At 31.6% G+C, this 16247-nt stretch overlaps 1 protein-coding gene across 2 annotated transcripts; it reads right to left on the reverse strand.

The window, feature by feature from the left end:
* Positions 1-1465: 1465 nt before the first annotated feature.
* On the reverse strand, positions 1466-9695 carry LOC109598692 (uncharacterized). 2 transcript variants are annotated; one of them, XM_020014598.2, is made up of 5 exons: positions 9557-9695; positions 4906-5012; positions 4314-4430; positions 3806-4044; positions 1466-2558 (listed from the first exon to the last, which is right to left on the reverse strand). In XM_020014598.2, the coding sequence occupies exons 2-5, from the start codon at positions 5008-5010 to the stop codon at positions 2147-2149; spliced, it is 873 nt and encodes a 290-aa protein (XP_019870157.1). In that variant the 5' UTR covers positions 5011-5012; positions 9557-9695; the 3' UTR covers positions 1466-2146. The 2 variants fall into 2 exon arrangements, with proteins under 2 accessions (XP_019870157.1, XP_019870155.1); XM_020014596.2 differs by lacking the exon at positions 9557-9695 and adding an exon at positions 8243-8527.
* Between the last annotated feature and the right edge of the window lie 6552 nt (positions 9696-16247).

Below are 16247 nucleotides of genomic sequence, written 5' to 3' on the forward strand. Positions count from 1 at the left end.
ATACATAACATCAAGAATACAAACAGAAATCTATAAAAAGAAGGTTTGATACTTTGTAACTAGATCTTCCATATATGTGAATATAATGAGGTCAGGCAACCCACTTCACATTCAGAAATCTGTATTATTTGGTAACAAAACAATCATTAAAGGTAAAACTGCGGCTTAAAATTAAGTTGGCCATTCTGGAACCTCCCATTAGGAATCAACGTTGCCGCTGTAAATTTTTATATTTTTATATTTATTAATTAATGGTAGATTGATTATTCTTTAATTTTATGTGTTTAATTTGTTAGATTTATATTAATTTTGTTGATAAGTAAAAAATTAATTTATTTGAATATTGTATTATTAATTTTATTTCAACTATTTCAGATTGTGCTACAGGCTTTAGTTTAGTATTTTTAGATATTCATAGTTTTCTTTTTATTATAATATCAGGCTTGAATAATAATAACAATATTGAAACGAAATTGTTTATTTTTTTTTTAATTTGAATGATGGTGGCACCAACAGAAATTGTTGACCAAGTTTTCACAATTGAGGAAACAGAAATGGAAAATCATGCATTAAGTCTCAAAATATCTCATAATGTAATCAAATATCAGATGCGACAATGTTGTGAGAGTTTTTGACAGTAATGCGCCTGGGGTAATTACTAACATAATTACAAGCCGTTATAATGCAACTACCCATAAATTTACAAAAGGAAAGTTTTATACTTTGCAACTAGATTTTCCATATAACTTGGTGATAATAATAACAAAAGAGCTTGATGAGTGAAAAAAAAAAAAATATTCTAAATCATTATACAAGAGATATATAGAGTTAAATTTAACAATAGTTAATTCCTCTGATCCTCTTGGAGAACAACTAACTAAAAAGATTTATTTACTCTTGTATGAATAATCACAAAAGTCAGAATAGGTTGCTCCAAAATTTTATTTTAATTTGATGTACTGATTCTTTTTTATTTTACTAACTCTTTATAATGCCTTTACATAAATAAATAAATAAATGCAACTCAGTTTATTCGGCCTCAGGATGGATCGACCTTGGTGTGATCCTGGGGCTCAATACCACTCCACAAACCAGAGGCAATGGGAAGCTAACGGATCCAACCGCAATTCCTCGATTGTTCTTGTTCTTTCCGAAGCGAACCGAACCAGTTGACAGGGGGCCGGTATCTTTGCCTGCCTTGCCTTTTCTGGTTCAGTAAACCCATATATGCCTTGCATATGTCTCTTTGTCATCTATATATGAGTTTTCATGTTTGTCTGATATTTGGTTATGATTTTCGGGGATCGGTACCCAGAGAGGGGTTTTTAGTCGGTGGGAATCCGATACTACCTCCGAACTCCATCAGGAATTCGTCTTTTATAAGACTTTTTTCTCTTTGTTCCAAGAAAACACAATTTATTATAATCCTTAAGTTGTTCATAGAAATTGAAAATGCATACATATGGGGTATTATAATAATACTATATTATAGATTTGCAATTTTTTAATGGCAATAAATGCAAGGGGTCTAATTTTTTAAGGAAAGGAACACAAAGTGGCTGCGAGCGTTAAAATTTCGTAGCAGCAATATTTTCAATAAATGTGTTTTATGGGACTGAATGTCAACAACAGCAGTACATTATAAAAAATACAATTCCTAGTACTTGATGACAACAAAATATAAAATAAATAACATATTTTCATATAATTGAAATTCCTGATGATAACAGCTAATTTGAAAAAGTCAGATATAATAAAAGTTCAATTTTTTTTACCGTTGTTATGTGGTTGGTAAAATTTATTATAGAAATAAATATATTCTCTAAACCAATTCACAAATTTGTATATAACACCGTTATCATATAATCGTTTGAATGCGTAGAAATGAACTAAAAACACTTAATAATTATCGGAAGACTTCACCAACCCAATAGTTCATTACAAGTATTACTTCTAATTGATGATGGCAATTGGAATAACGTTTGTACTAAGGAATACCTATTGATGTTAATGAGGTCTCACGAAGTTTCACATTCTCAAATAAAAAAAAAAATGTATACTGTGCTCTTATAAGCGGAAGTACATAAAACAGTTTTGAAAAATACATTCGAACGTAATTCTGGAAGCTATCCCTCTTTGTCCATTGTTAAATTTCTACATTGTAAGGCCGCAGAATCGCTCGGATCGTTTGGAAGTGTCTCTTGAAGCCCAACTTGCTATAGAGACCCTTGGAGGCGTCGTTCTCAGGACGGATCACCACATAGGGGATGTAACCCCTGTCGCGCACCACCTTCGTCAAATACTTGGCCAGGATCATTCCGTAGCCCTTGCGTCTATATTCAGAACGTGTCTGCATTGAAAACATCGCTCCGTAATATGACTGAACCATCCAAGCGGCGAGTTCACCGGACGACGAAAATATGCCGTAGCAGGGCAATTTTTCTACCAATTTCTTGAAGACATCTATGGTTTCCAACTGATTGGCCGGATACAAATCATAGATCATCGGAACATTCTCTTCCTGCAGTTGAATTATCTCCGCATTGTCGGCTAGAATACTGAAATGTGCGTGTATTCAATAATCGGTCAAATTTATTCGGAGGTGAAAAGGCTGCATTATGTGGGGAGTTTTTTACTGATAATTATCAGAATTGGTAAGCTATATAATGAAGATTTAATTTAGGTAAATTCCCACTATCTTGGTACATATTGTTTATGAGTAAGATTTAAATAAGAGATATATAAAAATGATGATATAAATTCAAGTATTTCAAACTTTTACAGTTAAGCTGTATTAATAACAAGATGAAGATCTTTGGAGTTGAAACTATTTTGAGAATACTGATATTCTAGATCTATTAGTATAATATTTCTGATATTAAGATGTTGACATGTGTAATATTAGAATTGTCCAACTTGGGCTTATTATTTTACCATAACCATTTATTTTGTTTGATTAATCACATATGATAAAAATTAATGCTTAAACAAGTTTCAAGAAATTAACTCACCACTTTAACAGTAAATCAACAGGATTTGAGAATCCTTGCCTACATTTAAAACTGGTTTAAGTTGAAAATACTTACAGTGACTCATCTTACCTGACCGCCAAACACATCCAAGACACAGAACCCAACCACATCGGAGAGTACGAATACGAAGACAGGGGACGTTCTGGGAATCAGTCTAGTCTAGGGAAGAGTTCGCAATACTTTCATCGTACCATTTTTGGGAACTTTCGGATTTTGTCAAGTGGAGGATTTTGCGATGGCTCGAATAATCGAAAATACAAGGATATATACAAAGCAGATACACCTACGAATGTTATATTTTTGATTAGAGTATCTGTTTTTGTGATTAGTAGCTTATCTCGACCGTCACCAACCCACCATTGTAAAATTACGTCTCGACAAACAAACATACTACGCGCCAAAAATGCCCATAGAGCATCTATATCTCCATACATGAGCTATTTTCCAAAAATAATATTCATTTAAAAAAAATTAATATCGTAATGAGATGTATTGTGTGGCAAAGAAATATAGATACTCCTTGAAATTTTATTTTTAGCGAGCAGTAAATCAAAAAAGTTTTCGTCATAGAAAGGATAGACCTAATAGAAGTTATGAGTTATGCAAAAAATGGACGTCCTAATGAATCTGATTGTAAATGTAAAAAACATCCTGAAAAAAGTGACCGAGTACCTTCTTATCGACAAAACTTGGAGACTGCACAGTTGACAGAATTGTAAGATCAAGTGATGGGTTAATTTCTTGAACGATAAAATATGTCGCTGAATACTTACTCCTCCTTCTCGTCATGTTTTTGATCTGATAATATATAAATATCTCCATATTGTTTCTCTACTATCCCTATATCTTGATAAAAATCTTCTATTTTTGCCATTATTAAATTATGTGTAAAATTTAAGTATATTGGTTCTTTCCAGTTGATTAGTACGTCTTCTTCTTCTAATAATTTTAAACATTCTAATTTATCACATGGACAGAAAACGCTAAAGCTTTCATAAGTTTTTCCATTTGGCTGAAACAAATAATCTTTTAACAGGCGCATTCACCACAATTATAAATATCTTAGATGTCGTTTTATTTTAATAATTTAAGAATTTGTTTTTTTCTACAACAACAATAGTCTTAATTTTAATTGAAACCTTACTGATTTAATTATTTCAATTTCAATCATTTGAAACCCTAGTATTTTAATTGTTTCACTTCAATCAATGACTAGTTTGAAGATTGTAATTTTTATATAACATTGCTGTAAATATATTAACAATATTTTTTGATACTTACTGTTAGTGTCATCCCCGGAAAATGTAATATGACTGGCTCGTCAGGCCACGACTTGCTGACATAAAAATGAAAATCCCAAACCCGATCATTTAAAAAAGTTTTTAGTGTTTGATGGAACTGCAAATATAAAACCTCATTAGCACATGTATGGAGTATCCACATTCACTTTAATTTTAACCGTCTTTTAACTTTAACTGCCGCTTCAGTTTTACTGGAAATGCATTCGCAAACGAATGGAACAGTTACATGAGAAAGTGCCATTCAATTTTACGAACTTGCTACGTATATTCATTTTAACTTTTATCACTGATTTAGATTCAATGGATGATTTTTAATCTACGATAGTGGTGTATTTCACAACGAACAGCTAGTACATATTAATTTAGTACCGGAGTTTTTGTTTTAGTTGTAGTTGTAGAGTGGAATGTAGAAAAAGTAGTGACATAACGGAATTGAAATTGCACTCCAGTGAAATTTATAACATTTATCAGATGATGTATAAACTACTCATGACTTAATTAAAACTTACTAAATTTTATGTAATCTAACAGACGAATGGAACGTTTCCAGTTCCATAATGTGTTGCACTTACTTTTATAGAATCTGGTAAATATGTTGCTAATATATTAATGATATCTGGTAGCTCTGATTCATTGACCAGCTTGAAGTTTTTGCCTTCAAGAAGAATTTCTTCCATAGCTGAAACATTAAAAGATTTGTCAACATAAAAATAAATTTTACAATGTAACAATGTTACTTTCGATTAATTTGGTGCTATAAACATTCACAATTGCATTAATACATAAGTACTCTTATGCAAGCTTACTTTTATGCCTCATTAATTAAGATTTTTATTATGACTATTATCTCAATCGGTTCCATATAAATATAGATCAAGGCTCTAGAAATTCCGTTACCGTTACCGAAGTGACGATGGACAAAACACACAAAAAAATACAAATCCGCGTCCACGTCAGACTTCAGACACAACAATCGAAACCTTTGAGTTTGGAAGCCAAGGATTTTACAATCACACTAACAATCCCAAACGTTTTCAATTTGCCCGGTAATTGCCATGTGGCTTAGTTACTGACTATGATGCAGTTATTGGTGATCTCATTCCCGGGAAAGATGTCGAGGAAAATCCACAACCGAACCAATTCGATTAATTTTGAATCTTCAAGCAGTATATGTCAACGATTTGTAAATTTAATGAATTGCGTGACGACACAGCTCGTGGAATGCGAGACTGAGGTGTTTATGCGATCGGCAAATCCAGTCCTTATAACATCAAAGATTTGCATTGGAATTGCGGTACGCTTGTGAATTATTTAAAGTCTCGTACAGGTGAAAATGTGGTACATTTTTTAATAGATTCAACAAGTGGCGATTGGCCTAGTTCAGTTTTAGGAAATGGAAAAGTAGTACTATTTATCGATAATATATTCTTGAATGGGCACAGCTCTTATGTAATGCAGTTATGTACGTAAATATCTACGTAGTACGTTCATTAGATGTTCTATTTCCACTTTCCAATATCCACATCTCCTACCAATTACAGGCTTAATTGTGAGAAAGGCGTTTCCTTTAATCTGTGTTTATTTTTTCGTAAACATTTTACGTACCAGAACCTTTATTATAGTTGTTACAACTATAACTACAATAACGATTATGAATGACAGTCATAAAAATTTTTCAGAATAGGCTGAAATTTAAAACCACATCCTATTTGGAATTTGTACAAACTTTTTAATGCGTGTATTAAATTATTTTTATAGTATGCATTAAGTTACGTGTAAATTTTACTAACCAAAAAATATATTTATAGCGACAATAATTTGTCTGAAAGACCTATCATTACATTATTTCGGCAAAGAATCAACCCAAGAATCTCCGAAACTCGGGGTTTGCAATTTGCCGAGAGGGTACAAACAAAAAAAATGTATATTTCTTCACGTACACTCATAAGGCATTGATACATTTTGCTAAACGGGCATTAGTCTCGATAAAATTCTTTCAGCTTTCCATTTCTTTATTTCGCAAAACTATCAAGGCTAAATAATATAAATATGTAACAGGATATTGTAAAAATGTTCTTTATTCTGTTAAGTAATTAGTGCGTGTCTCGTGAGTTTCATTGAAATAATTTAAAGGTATTTTGTTCACTGTTTGGGTCTGAATAATTTGAAGAATTCTACATTACACGCGTTGATATCACCGACTGTACCCATTTTTACGCTTGTGATTAAAATGTTAACTACCAAGTCTACGCATAATTGTGAAACTGTTATGTATATGTGAGCAAGAATAAATCAAAATAAATGAAGTAATACTTAAATTCACTAACAGATTCAGGCGATAAATGGACTCACAAAAACAGCACTTAACTTTTAAATCGACGTTTCGTGCTCAAAATTGTAGATAAACAATGCGAAGCAAAAGCGTCATTTAAGAAAATTAGAGAGGGATACATGTAATTAGACTGTACAGACGATTTATTTAGTGGTTGAGTGGTAATTAGATTAATTTATTTATTCACTTTCTGCACATAACAATTTCTAATATTTAAATTCTTGTTCCAAATATCCAACTTTTATTTAAAAATGAGTTTTAAATATTCTTTTGTGTATTGGGCCACTGAGAATTTTTATTAGTTTTTATAAATAGATATAGCGCTTTAAATCTTTAGGCTGATAAGCTTGTCTATATCGATTTAGTTTGATTAGAATTCATTTCAGGCTTTGTTGAACATCTTATTAGAAAAGCGTTTTTTGCAATTTTTACGAAAAAAGAATGGATTTAAGCGGTTCTTTGTGTATGCACATATTTTTAATCGAGTGCAGTTTCCTTCCCGTTTAAAAGGTGTAAATTGTGAGTATTATTCTTTCTGTAACTATAGTACATAAAAAAGTGGTGGCTACAAAAAATACTATAAAACAATAGTAATTAATTACTTGATTTTGACATTCTTTAATAATCGTTCGACTTTACGTAGAAAAAAAGTAATGAACAGTTATTATATTTAATCAAGTACGCAGAAAAATTAATACTCGTCATATTTTTGGTCATACTCCCCTTAATTAAAACTGTACAGTTTTAGCAATAAAATTATTATTAATATAAATGATTAAAAGTCAGATTTCATTACTTGTATTTTTTATAATAATACTTCATATTCATCATTATTCCATATTGTTGCTTTTCGCACCCATTGCCAAAAAGTGATGAATTTTAGGCTTTCCAGTCATAATCAATATACTCAATAAACACATTTAAATCTGACTCTATTTAGAAAAATAAAAAAGTTTACATTTTTAATCTTTCATCTTTCCAATAGCCGCAATTCGTAAACTTTTTCAAATTGCATGAAAGCTCAGTTTGTGGTTAACTGTTAAATTCAATTCGTACCTGAAGAGCTGTGGAGGCTTTTGATTTCTAGTAGATATTTTACGATAACGGTAAAATAATATAAATTAATAAACATAAATATTTTTTCATTAAAATGACTTAGATGATTTGAAACACATATAATGAGAAGACTCTGTAAGACTGTAAAACTGGAAAAGTGACACCACCTCCCAGTGATGATGAAATAGCTATTCTAAGAGGTTCCCCGAGCACCGAAAGTTTTTCGCAAACATGGGATCGTGTGTGAATTTTGCCTGCATGACAATACGCACACCCAACAAAGGAATAAGTGTGGAGCAGTTGGGCATATCCCAACACGACCATTACCGGCGGGGTGCATGTTAACCGTACAAGAATCGTCCGTGGGTAAAACAATGAAAGTGATTAAGCCTGTGCCGGAACCACCGGCACAGCCCCGAATGACTGACTGACTGACTGACTACATTCAAAGTGGCTCTTGTCAAAATTACCGGCTCACCGGTAAGTTGCGCTACCGTCAGATCTAATAAATGGTCACGTACCTCGTAGAGACGAGCGGATATCTACGCGATGCGGGGACTTAATCGCCGTGCATTGGTCACTTGCAATTAGTGAATCACCAACAATAAAACTGAAAACATTGATCCGCCGCTGCGTTCAGGTCTGCAACCCCCGTAAGCACCCCTTGTACTGCAGCAACTCGCCACCGCCAAGAGGAAGCGCAATTTGCGCGCATGCCTGCCGTCTGCGAAATGTTTCGCAATACTGTTGCCGGACGGCGACGACTTACCGAAAATACCACAGTTTCTTCATTTTCTGCTAATGGGCTATTATAATATATAATATAAACGAAAACGACAGACTTTTAAATTAAACTTTGCCTGAAAGTCCTGTAATACTATCGCATGATAAGGCACTGAATACACTAATAGTTATTAGAATCTTCCACCGATAAAGAGACACACGTTAGTGGTGTAGCACCACTTGCCATACTTTAATTCTTTGAAGTATGTATCGCTGTTATTTATGGACGTGTACCTATTATCTTCTTTTTATAGTTGATGTTTCTTCGCTTTCGTTCTCTTCGTTTTTATTTTTGTAAATAAATATTTCGCGATTGATGTTTCTTTTAATCGTTAACGTTTTTTTTTGTAGTTTTAAGCGAGATAGATAAAATAAAATGCACTTCTTTTTATCTGAGTCATGATTGGGCAAAGTACTATTTCTTTTATCCAACATTGATATTAATTATATTATTATTATAAAAAAAATTTGAATTGAGAAGTGGGTACAGTTAGTACTGCTAGGTCTTAATAACTGTCGTCCACATGTACAGTATGAGTCGTCTAATTCTTACAAATTCTAATACGAAGTTGGAGACAAAGGGAATAAACTACACGCCCATTTTAAATATCACTTTTGTTAGACGACCTTATTGCCTGTCAGGTCATATTACGCTGAGGCATTTTATTCGGTCAAATTGTTATTTCGTTGAAATACTTGAAAAAATAATAAAACCCTATAATTAATATTTTATTCCTTTATCTTTTATTGTTAATTAAGAATTTACTTAAGTTTCTCTATGCTTAAAAACAGTTATAGGGCATATTTTTATTTCGATATCTTTACATAATCATAAAAACTTCTGAATTGCCACTGCGGAGATGGATACTGTTTCATATCAGAGTGTTTTTATTATCTAATAAAAGCTTTGAACTGGGACATACTAGTACTTTTTCATTTTCAACACCTTTCCCTTTATGAATTCTGTATCGCATTTCTATATTAATTTTTTCTATGCATTTCAATTCAAAGTTTTCCCCATAATGAATTTATGGGCCATAACGTATACTTACCTGGAGTTTCAGCTGTGTTTTGAAATGTGGTCGGCAGCTGCAATTCATAATCTTCTACGATCGAATATGTAAACGCGGAGAACTGCTAAAAATGCAAAGATGTCATTGAAACAATTTTGACATTGTCAATTTATGTTTGTGTCCAAAATATAAAAATACGTTTTATTATAAATTTAGGCTGTTGGCGAATATTTAATTTATTGTTATATTTTTATATGTTTCTTCCATCACTTTCTAGGCAAGAAACGCCATTTACTCATCTTTCTCACGTTAAATAAAATGATAAACTGAAAAAATAAATTTGACATTATCTAGGACATAATTTCTCAAACTTATAACTCCTCGTACCCATATTATACTTTCAAGACAACGGCTAATTCCTTTAATGAATTGACTGTAGATATAACAAATAGAATTAATTAATGAGATGGGGGTTTTTCTAAACTCACTTATTTCTTTAAAAGCGTTACTTGTATCGTGCACATGCTGCATGCGAAACTTTACATAAAAGCATTCGTTTCATTGAGACAAGAGAAAATATCAGCTAAATATATCACTCTTTGAAGTCAGGCTTTCTCTTCAAATCTGAACTTGAGGTCAAATGATGAAAATCAACAAACCAAGTTGATATTCTACCTATCGATTATGTAAATTTAACCACATAAAGAGTTATGAGCTGAAAAAAGCCTAAAATAAAAAATGTAATAAAAAAATAACTTTTTTTATATTTGGGAAATTTGCAACTTTACCGCAAAGCCGCCTCCCCACTAAATTTCCAGGACTAGATTTATCGAATCCAAAATTTCTATTATTTTCTTGAACCATGAATATTTCTGATTCGATAAAACTAACTGTTTAAACTGTATGAGAAAATTGTTTGTTCACTGAAATCTTAAAATTTGCTTGGAAAAAAATATAAAAAAGTATAAATCAAAATTAACATATGTTGAATAAAAAATCGATTTGAAATTGACGTACAAATAGAGGGTACTCTAGCCACTTTTTTCAATTCCATTTCAACAAAAATATTAGGCAATTTTATGTTTGACCTTTTTAAAGCTCTAGTCAACTTTTACCATTTAATCAGTGTCTTAAACGCCTTCTAAAATCCAATCCCGATTTAATTATATTCTGACCTAAATATAGACTTTTTTACATATAATCTGAATTAATCTCGCACCCCCTAATAAATGGGAATACCTATAAACCAGTGTTTGACCTACAATCCTTGATGTGTTTGTATTTGAAAGCACTGCTTCTTGACCTTTAGCCTTGAGCCTCAGTTTTCGTGTCTAGAATTGATTTGCCAATATACATGCATTTTATAACTGCCGCGCTGGTGGTGTGCAAAATAGCTATTGTTTAGGAACGCGTGATATAATATACGCTATGTTTATACAGCGCGTGAATTTTTGAGTGAAAGAAATTATTTTCCAAATTAAAACCACGGATTCAATCCAATGAGAGAAAAATCAATATCGCTCGAATGTAATGCATGTTTTACAACAATTTTCAAGATTTGGAGAGGTGGAAGCAAAAAAATAATTGGACGACCAAGAAAAACCAATAGGTTTCAGGATAAACAAATTGTAAGCGATGGATTACACAGCTTTTAATCAAGTTTAATCTAGTTAGTAGTGGTGGGATTTTATATGTAAGGTGACCTATTCATAAAAATTTAAGCCTCTCTTTTGAATAGAGGGTATCTTGGATCATTTTATGTATAAAGAAATATTGAAGAACAACAAGGTACCATATCCAGATAAAAACTTTATTTTCAACAAAACAATGACCATACATTTTTTTAACCGAATAACTAGGACCAAATTTATTTAAATTTTAAAAAAGTTGTTCAACTTTCTGTTAATACTGTATATAACAAGGGCGGCCAAGCTTTTTAATAGTCTCAGCCATTTTTCACAATTTCAATTGTTTCGCGAGCCGCAATCAAATACGTATTTAAAAGGTACGCAAAAAATGTTAAAAAAATTGTTTACAGAAATTATATAAATAAAATTATAAAATATGTGTATTGAATTCAAATATTGAATTCTGGAATGAAAAGGGAACTCGGGTATATATATATATCGAGGGCGTTTGGCCACCTCCGGTATATGATGTAGCTTGTATAAAATATATCGTCCATTATTTCACTTTTTTGTAATATTAGTCACAGATATTTTAAAATTCAACTATACTTTTCAGTCTTACAATTAGGACTGACCCAGATTATCTTTGTTGTTATTTATTAATAATTTCGAAGTATCGGTTGTTTATAATAATATATGTTAATAACAACACACTATTTCGTTCTAAGCATATAGTGCGTTATTTTTTTATGTTATACGTATATTAGCCACCAGTGTGCCGCACATTCTATGTAAATCTGATATAGTCGCGAAACGCAACCCACTGCAGTGAACAAACAATTATGATGACTATCGTGCAATTACAATATTTTCGAAATCTTTCTGTCTAATAACATGCTACATAACATGGCACGTGGCACGTGCCACGTGGCGAGTGTTTTAACTGATTTTTGTTACTCAATAATTTTTAAACTTTGCCCTTATGATTACTTCCCAATAAATTAAAAATCATTAATTTATAATTTCAAATAACTAGACTAATTGTTGAACTAATGGATTTTAATAATTAGGAACCGAAACCCTGTATCAATTCTTTTATTGCATTTTTTCGGAATGTTATATTATTATACAGTGGCGATTTTCTCACATTTGTCTTATTGTTCATCTGGCTATAATTTATTAAAAACACATTAGTGGACCGATTTTATAATGTGCTTATATATCGATCCATTTTACATTTAGAAAGTCACACAGTCCCTTTTTTATTAGACATTGTTTTATTGGCACAATACCAAGGCCCCGTGAAATAAATGGTCCGTCTGTTTTATAATTCTCCACAACTGACATAAATTCCTTTATTCTACATGACATAGAAGGAGTATTACATATGAATTATTATGTGCTGTGCGACTTCAAACTATCCGCAGTATGTAGGAAACAGGTAAATAAATATAAAATGATCATGAAATTGACTTTTATTCACATTTGCATCGATCGGATATCTAAATCGGTTTTTGATAACATCTCGTATGACGTTCAACAATGTTAAATGTTACATTCCACTTTACAGCAGTTTAATAAATCACTCGTCGATCATGTGATTGTTGTGATTGTTGATCTCATGTCATCATCAAGATTTTGGACGGCGAATGAATGTTATTGAACAGTTTGCAACGCTACAGTTTAATTATATTTCTTGTTAAACCATACAATTGAATAGAACTCGATATGAAAAGAGGAAAAAATGATCATTAATCCGTATATTATGGACACATTTCAGTATTTATTCCACTCTGGTTGTGTTTATTCGTTTCAGTTGCTGTTCGTTGCAGTTAGTACGAAGGCTCGCAAATTTTAGTCAACTAGATTAGTTTTCTAGACAGCGAATTGTTGACTTAAAAGAGACAGGAATTGCGTTTATGGATATTGGCATTGGATGTTCCGAAGTTGAAGCGTTGCTCTGGACCGTTAGAAAGGGTTCAGAAAGATGTCAGGCTACAAACGAATATCAAGGTCGTCTTCCTAGAACTTCAGGTTTATGAGATCGTCAGAAATTAAAGTGATATAGAGAATGTGTGTGATGTAGAATCAAATGAAATCGTTTTTAGTGATGAGTCCTTTGTTTGGCCATGCATGGTGGTTATTGGTAGTTTACACCTATTTTAAATACACATTTCTATCCAACTTCACATGACACTGAACACTTGTGGAACATTATAGGTAAGAGATTTCGAAATTCACTCACTTTTCAGTACGATATTAATTTTTTCATTCCATCCAATTCTATAATACTTTACTTTATTATAAGGTCACAGATTCGTGTCCCAATTATCTTTCCATCAAGGACAAAATGCAAATACATATTTTGCATAAAATCATCAATGTTTAGAAAATGATATAGATTATTGGCAGAAAGAAGAGCAACTATTTTAAAATTCAACAAATATTTGTCCTGGTTATTATGTTCAAAACAATGTACATTAAAAATTAATTTCCCTTTATAAATTTAACAATTACATAGTTGAACAATAAAAAAATAAAGAGTTCAATTTTGCTGATTTCAATTTGTTTTGAACTGGCAAAAAGTAAAACAATTTACGCTATTTAAAGTTATATTACTATAAATAATTCGTAATTAGTATTTTAATTAATTCTACACTAATATATTGTTAAATTACCATTATCTCTTTCAGAACCGTGAATAAATCTTGCTGATTACTATACTCTTTGTGTCTTATTTTGTTGTTCACTATTTCCCATAAGTTTTCAACAGAGTTTAGGGGGTCTACCACGAACCCGAGTGAGATATCTCACCGGGTGAGTTAACTCACTTCTGAAATCAACGTGGCAACAGCGCATTTCGTGTTTATATTTGGTAAATTTTAGGGGAATTCAAATTTTAGGTTAATTTATATTTACAAATTTAAAATTTGACATCCAAACAAAATTCATACAAGTGCAAAAAATAATGTTTAATTAACTTGAAATGGTTAAAGTAAGGTTTGTGTATATTTTAATCATTAAAATGACATGACGAATGTTGAGCCAAATAAACAGCATTTGTGGTCTGTGATATTTTTTTTGTTTAATCAAAGAGAAAGGCATAGGAAAGTGATTAAATTCTTATCGAGACTTACGGCAATCGTGCTGTAACCATTAAGTGGCGATTTCAATGTTATTGTCAAAAAATACGAAAATCGACCAAAGAAGTTTCAAAATGAATTACAAGTATTATTGGACAAACATGATATACAAATACAACAAATGATGGTGGAGGAGTTGAATGTTACCCTGTAAACCATTTCCGATCGCCTGAAAGCCACAGGAAAGATTCAAAAGGTTGGAAAATGGATTTCACACAAACTGAAGGAATAACGAAAAACTACGTGACATGATGCTTTTACGCCATAACGAAAGGGTATCACAATCAAATATTAATATATTTTGAAATTTTCAAAGGTAAAAAATAATGGGTAACGCCATCAACATTGAGTGCGAGATCGGATAGGTTTGGGTAGATGAAGATGTAACGTGTGCGGTGGGATCCGAAAGTACTAGTGAACTACGTCCGTTCCCGACAACAAATGATCAATGGAGTTCAATGGAAGATGAAGTTCTTGTTTGGAATGGTACCCATAAATTTCTTGAGAGATGAGCTAAATATATAGAAAAAGAGCGCCGATACTTTGATTAAAATCCAATCTTGTCATTGTTCTCTCGTCCCAATCCAATGTATGTGCCCAAATACATTTTCAATGCAATTTAATTTTCCAGGATGTATGGTGACATTTGAAATATCTAGAGTTGTCCCACATATCTGCAACTTTGTCAATAATTGATAATGTCTTTAATAAGTAAGCATAATTATTGATGGATTGATATCTTTTCAATTTGTACAAATGCTACATGTGTGCAAACAGTACGTTTTGTGATTTCTGGGAAATGATATTTTTCAGAAAAAACAAGAATATATACATTATAATGTTGTACTTACAATTAAGTTTTATTATTTATCTTTTTTCTATAAATGTTTAACCCTTCAACATTTTGAAGATATCCTTCTTATCTTGAGTGTTAATAAGTTAAGCTGACGTATCTATCATATCAATGTATTTTTTACTTTTTGAAGCAATTACTAATGGGAAACTTATAAACTAATTACATATGATATCTACTTGAAAACTAACTGAGGTATAAAAACACAAAGCTGCAAGTAGCTACAATTTTCAAATTATATATTAACAAATGAAGCATAAAATTAAATGTACCTTACACAGGTAAACCTTTGGTGTTGAGCTAAAGATTTATAAATAGATGGAATATTTCAACAATATATGAAAGATATCTATTAGTACCCCACACAACTTAATAAACTCTACCTCACTTAATTATATGATACATTGTACAGTATAAATTAAATTTTATTCGTTAAGGTTTGACAATCTTAATTGAAAACACAATCAAATCATTTGTTTTATTAATACCTAATAAACAACGGAATTATTTTATATCAAATATTTTTTATTGCTACTGACGTAACATGGTCATAATAGATCAAAAAAATATATAATATCAACAAAACATTCAACTTGAACTCACGACAAATTAACCTAAATTTAAAACTTTATATATTCCTAATTGATGTAAATAAATATAATAATGTCTTTAAAACACTCAAGGTATCAATATATATCAAGAAATCCACATAATCCGAACTCACGCAAAATGTGACAAATCTCACTCACTCAACACCAACCGTGTAAAGTCACCGGTTTTGGGTGAGATATCTCACCTGTAATACAAGTCACCGGCATTGTAAAAGGCGTTTGGACACCCCTACAAGAATAACGTCATTCGATCCGAATAAAATATCTCATAGATTTTCGTAGAAGTTCTCCTGGACTTTTTTATTACCAAGTAATAACTTATTAATACAATGATTCAATTATTTTTATTATTTTGGACTTGATAGTGGAGAAAATATTGTAAACAAAGACGAAATGCGCTGTTGCCACATTGATGTCATAAGTGAGTTAACTCACCGGGTGAGATATCTCACTCGGGTTCGTGGTAGACCCCTAGATCAGGAAATTAACATGGCC

This window comes from Aethina tumida, chromosome 3 (assembly GCF_024364675.1).
Source record: "Aethina tumida isolate Nest 87 chromosome 3, icAetTumi1.1, whole genome shotgun sequence".
Classification (NCBI taxonomy): Eukaryota; Metazoa; Arthropoda; class Insecta; order Coleoptera; family Nitidulidae; genus Aethina; species Aethina tumida.

Coding starts and splice junctions, on each gene's coding strand:
- LOC109598692 (XM_020014598.2), bottom strand. CDS start 5,010: ATGGAAGAAATTCTTCTTGAAGGCAAAAACTTCAAGCTGGTCAATGAA. Junction 4,431..4,905: donor ATTTACCAGATTCTATAAAA/GTAAGTGCAACA, acceptor TTATATTTGCAG/TTCCATCAAACACTAAAAAC. Junction 4,045..4,313: donor TTCCGGGGATGACACTAACA/GTAAGTATCAAA, acceptor TATTTGTTTCAG/CCAAATGGAAAAACTTATGA.